Source organism: Rhinopithecus bieti, unplaced genomic scaffold, assembly GCF_001698545.2.
Source record: "Rhinopithecus bieti isolate Rb0 unplaced genomic scaffold, ASM169854v2 scaffold_23748, whole genome shotgun sequence".
Classification (NCBI taxonomy): Eukaryota; Metazoa; Chordata; class Mammalia; order Primates; family Cercopithecidae; genus Rhinopithecus; species Rhinopithecus bieti.
In genome coordinates, this window is record NW_016811596.1 from 373014 (window position 1) to 378584 (window position 5571).

Below are 5571 nucleotides of genomic sequence, written 5' to 3' on the forward strand. Positions count from 1 at the left end.
AAAAAAAAAAAAAAAAAAAAACTCGCTCCAAATGAGTCAAGTCCCCTTCCAATTAGTGACTTTTATTCATTTATCCACCTATTCTTTCCCTCTCAGACACTAATTCTTCGAATGTTATCACTTAAATGCATATTCTTATTTTGGGGGATAGTGTTTTCAACTCTTCAGAAATATATTTAATAGTGGTAAATCATCATCTGAAAATATATTTATTTCTTGAATCGCTAAAAACTCATCTAGAGTTAGGCTTAATGAATAAGAAAACAGGTAACCAATCTGTATAAAAATGCTTCAATCCATAGAACAGTATGACTCAAGCAATGAAACTGACTCAAGGGAGAAATTCCAAAAACTATTAATGTAATGAAAACATCAGTTGATTACTGACAGAATACTTAATTAATTTCTAAGGTGACTATTAGGAAACATCACTGATTTGAATTAGGTTCTAATATTTTTAAAGTTATTTAAAGGTCACACCTGTTCTCAGGCAGTAAGTACACAAATAGAGTAACTTGACTTAATATAACCAAATATTTGGAGGGAAAATAAGATCTGCATGAGTTACCTCTACGCACACACATTTAAGCTGATGATCTATGATGCTTTTTCATGAATAACTCAAGATCTCTAATTTATATATAACAACCTATATTGGATATTTTGCTGTAAAGAGAGAGAGAAAAAAGAAAAATTTAAAATAACCCCAAATGCTATCAACCAAAAACTATATTTTGATGTATATGCTGCCAGGTCATTTTGTATAGATTATCTGCACATATTTCTATATGTACATATTGCTGCTCCTTTTTAAAATGAGATGACTATAGATACACTTTGCAATTTTTTTCCACTTAATATAGCATAAACATTCTTCTTGTTAGTAAACACAATGTTATCATTCTTAGTGGCTATCTAGTATTTCTTTTATATGGAATGTAATAATGCAATTAATCCCTACTGACAGGTATTCAGGTTATTTCTCATTTCCAAAATAATTTGCAGTGATGAGCATTAAGCATACAAGTCTTTGCAAACTTGCCCAATTATTTTTTAGGATAAATTCCTAGAAGTGAGAACATTGCTTTTAATATATGTTAACAATCTATCCACCAAATTATTTTCCTACTAGCACTGTATGAGAATAAAGTTTCCCCAAACCTACCCCAACCCTGAGCATTGTTAAAGAGGTGAAAATGTGATTCAGTGATTTATACTTGTTATAAAATATGAATTGCATACTCATATTTTCTATTAGTCTTGATTTTTTAAAGTAATTTGAGTTCTATAAATATATTCAGAATTCAACTTATTGTTCGTTAAATATTGAAATAAATTTTAAATATTGAAAATAAATTTTTTCTCCAATCAGTGTTTTTCTTTATGATTTCTGCTTTTGTAACAAGCTTAGGAAGACCTTCCTCACTATAACACTATATATTCATCAATATTTTCTTCTAGTAGATTCTAGTTTGTTTATAGTTTTCTTAGTGCATGTATTTTCAGTCAATCTGAAATTGATTTTTCGTTAGTTGTGTGTAAGGTGGGGTTCCAACTTTCCTTTTCTCAATGGCCAAATGGTTAAGTATCACTGATTTAGGCATACGTCAGCCAGCAAATGCAAAATAAACTTAAAAGCTTCCTATTTTTTCTTACCTGATAGAAGTAAGGATTAGGTTCAGATTCTCCCACTCCTTGAAAATCTTCAACATTAATGAGCTGGAAGTCATACAGTAAGCCAGCATTTGCTGTACTAAACTCTGGCAAAAGCTGCACATGGGGTAAGTTTCCTAGATTCTTGTATCGCCAGTTGTAGAGGTTGCACAAGCTTTCCAAAGACAAATCCCCCCACAAACAGAAAATATTAGCAGTGTAAAATCCCTTTTAATATACATAAGGAGGTTTATCTGTTTCTGTGCTTCTTTCAAATTTTCATGTTAGCCATTTTTGCTCATCTTTTAAACAATAATGCTCTTTCAACCTTAGCTTCCCTACTTCACGTAACCAAGGGTCAGAAGACTGAAGGTACTACAAAAATGAGAGTTCTATCACACTCTCTGAGATCAATGCTATCTTTATCCCTTAAATTAAAAAGTCAAGGCAGACTAAAAATTGAGCACATCTGGAGGTAACTATGAGATGGGGCCTGCATCCTTTATGAAGTAAGAATTGGTGTGTTCTCCTCTTATTCACTTTTTTTTTTAAGATTTCAAAATTATATTAACTGTATATCTTTTGGGGCATGAAGAAAGGAGAAGGGACAATGAAAAGAAGCCCTTAGATTATACGTTACTTAAATTAATCTTAATGAATGAAATGAAGGAAATAAATTATTTGGTCCATTCATATCTCTTGCAGTAGTCGACAAAAGTGCTTTTGGATTTACAGGTAGCCAAGTTCCTGGATAACCAGGAATGCTAACAGTCTACACAAAAGCTATTCACAAATACTTGGATCATGGAACAAATGTCCTTAAATGGGAATGATTTTTTTTTTCCTGTCTCCTTTACCTTGCTCTGGCTCTCCCTTGAGCATCAAGGTCCACAGTTGGAACTCCAACGCGAACAAAGCGAGTGAAGAGAGACTGCTCCATGTTTGAGTACTTTTGAAAGGCCATGTTCTTAATAACTGGAGGTAACTGGTGATGATCGCCAATCATAATCCATCGTTTTAGTCGGCTAAATCCATCCTGAGGATTCTAGAAATGAAAAGTAAGGAAATGGCAAAATACTCTATTATCCTCTAGTCTCCAATTTATTACCCAAGGGACTCACTATTCATCAAACGACTTCCTTATCTTACAAAATTACCAATCTTTACCAGCTCCACAAGGAGGAGTCTGGCAAATTTATAGAACAATTTGTGAACTAATTATGGACATTATTGCCTTGGGTGACAGTGGGTGAGGGAGAATGGAGGTATTTAGAAGGCAAGCATGGAATTACCCTACTTTAATAGGCAGGGTAATCCAAAGAGGTCTGGAAGGATTAGGTCAGCATTAGGCAACGAGTACACAGAAGGAAACAGAAGCCCAAGAAAATAAATGGAAAGATGTGAAATAAACATGTTTCACAATTAGCTGAGGACCAATTCTGAACCCACCAAAGCAGTAAAAACCACTTTCTTTAATTATCTACACTACTACTTCAATTTCCTACTCTATGTGTCTCCTAGTTCCTTGAAACATATCCTGATAGAATACATTCCAACTTCCAAGTGGCTTCACTTATAAAACAACTTTTGGAACTCAATTTATCTGCATATTAGAGTGGTCTCTATTCTTAAGTTGGGAATTCCACATTTTGTTTTTAATGCTTCAATAGTAAAGAATAGTGTACAGTAAAAAACATTCTTAAATAGCACAATTTAGCTCAAAAACTTAGGCATAAAGAAAAAATGCATTCAGTGAATATGAAAAAATAATTCTACAATTATAACAAAAGAAATGAAGAAACAGCTCATCTTCCCACTAAACTGCACAACAATGTAATTTTCTTGATTAAAATTACTAAATCTTTTCAAAATTACAGAAATAAACTATGAATTTTTAAATAGTACTTATGAAAGCAAAACAACTACTAAATAGAGTGAATAGATTCAAGAAAGTTTACAGGCTTAAAATAGAATACCAAACATAATGAAGTTAAGGAAAATACAGAACTATGGCAATTAGCACACCCAAACTGTACAGCTTTCTGATGCTGTCCTCAGCATTCTTAGAACTCTATTTTCTTTGCCTCAGATCTTATATTTCTTACCTGTAGAAGAAGAGGGATAAAAGTTTCTATCTCCAGAATCTGAGCAGCCTCTTCCATCAAAATGTTGTCATACTGAGAAAGAGGAAAGCTTGTCATAAAGACAGCTTAAAAGCCAAACAACTACCATAATAAACATAATCATCCAAAAACCCCCAAATAATTTCAGATAAAAACAACAACATACAAATTATTCAGACAGATAAAAATAACAACATACACATTATTCAAACAGAAACTTCATGGTCTTATTTATCACTATGCCTCTGCATTTCCAATTCAAGTATTTGACTTTAGGAAAGCCCCCTAAATACACAAGTTTACATTGAAGAGATCTTGTATATCATTTCTTGAATTGCAATGCCAATTTAGTTCTTTTCAATTAAGTTATTTATTTTACATCAGAAAGAATCAATTTATAATTATATATGAGGTCGTTCCCTTTGGTACTCTTACTCTAGGGAGTATTTTGGGATAATTTTTTTCCTATATGAATCCTACCCATCACAACAATCCACTTCAGTCCAACCCTTGGGCATTTAATCCATCACCACAGCATGTCAATTTTACCTTCGAAACTCTTGAGTCTATTCATTTTTCTTTATTTCTACCAGCACTACCACTCTAAAAATCCAAACTACCACTATGACTACGGATAGCCAACTCCTTACTAGTTCCTCCTCTTCCTGTCTTGACTCCTCCAAGGCACTTACGCAACTCCTTATTTCAAATCCTTCACACTACTGTTTTAGGGGGAAAAAAAATCTCTTAACATTGCCAGCAAGGATGTATTTACCAAGAACCGATATTCAATCTAGTCCCTGACTTCCTTTTGTACTTTATCTTTCTCCTTACTCACTAAGCTTCAACCACAATGGCCTATTTCGGTTTGTCTGAAATGGCAAAACCTTTCCTGCCTCAGGCCCTTTGCACATGCTATTCTCTTCACTTTTAGTCTGGTTGGTTCTTTCTCATCCTTAAAATATCAGCTTAAAAGCCACTTCATCTAGGCCTTCTCTGACCTCCCAATCTAAAACTGATCTCGAAGTACCAAAGTAATGTTCTTTTGTCTTTCAGATTTTCACATTTGTAATTCTATCTGTATATTTACTTGTTTAATGTCTGTATCTTTTCCCTAGCCCAGTTCCCAGTAATGTTAGGTATTACACATCTGTAAAAGAATGAAAAATCAAGTCTTTCTCAAACATGAGAAAATTTCATTCTTTCTTTGACAATTACTACTCTTCTATCTGTCCAATTCTCATTTAGATCTATTCTCAACATGTTTCATCTTTCCTCTTCACTTCTAATTCTGATTGCTACTTAGTAAGACATCTTCTTGTTTTAGTACAATACCTTCTTCTTGAATCTAAGTATACATTAGAGTTCTGTTGCTTTGTTTTTAAAGATTGTTCCCATTATTTTATTTTCCAGAGAGGTGGGAGATGGGGAAAGCATATTTACTCTGAATGTTTAATTCTCCTGTTTTAAAGTTATGGTTCAATTCTGGACTGTTATTGAAACTACTTGAAGGTGTAGGCATGTGGATGGTCTCTTCTCTAGCTCTATAATAATGCCAGATTTCCCTTTTAAAATGATTAGGTCATTTTTGTGGGAGCTGAACAGAAGGAGGAATTCAAACATCCACATTTTCTAAGAAGTCCCTGTGTAGATTCTCAGGATAACAGGTATAATATGCAAAACAGAGTAGCGGTAACTCAAAAGGAGATAGCTTAAAAAGACTGCTTTCTGAAAATCAATTCTGAAAATATAATGCAATTTTACTTTTTTTTTTTTTTTTTGAGACGGAGTCTCG

The 5571-nt window shown here is 33.3% G+C and overlaps 1 protein-coding gene across 3 annotated transcripts in view; it reads right to left on the bottom strand.

The window, feature by feature from the left end:
* The window catches only part of AQR (aquarius intron-binding spliceosomal factor), a 124608-nt gene that overhangs the window by 16928 nt on the left and 102109 nt on the right, over positions 1-5571 (bottom strand). For all 3 annotated transcript variants that reach the window (XM_017894282.1, XM_017894283.1, XM_017894284.1), the window contains 3 exons: positions 3759-3830; positions 2511-2698; positions 1657-1828 (listed from right to left, as the gene is read on the bottom strand). In XM_017894282.1, the coding sequence (XP_017749771.1) occupies positions 1657-1828; positions 2511-2698; positions 3759-3830 (432 nt within the window). The remainder of the gene's footprint in view (positions 1-1656; positions 1829-2510; positions 2699-3758; positions 3831-5571) is intronic.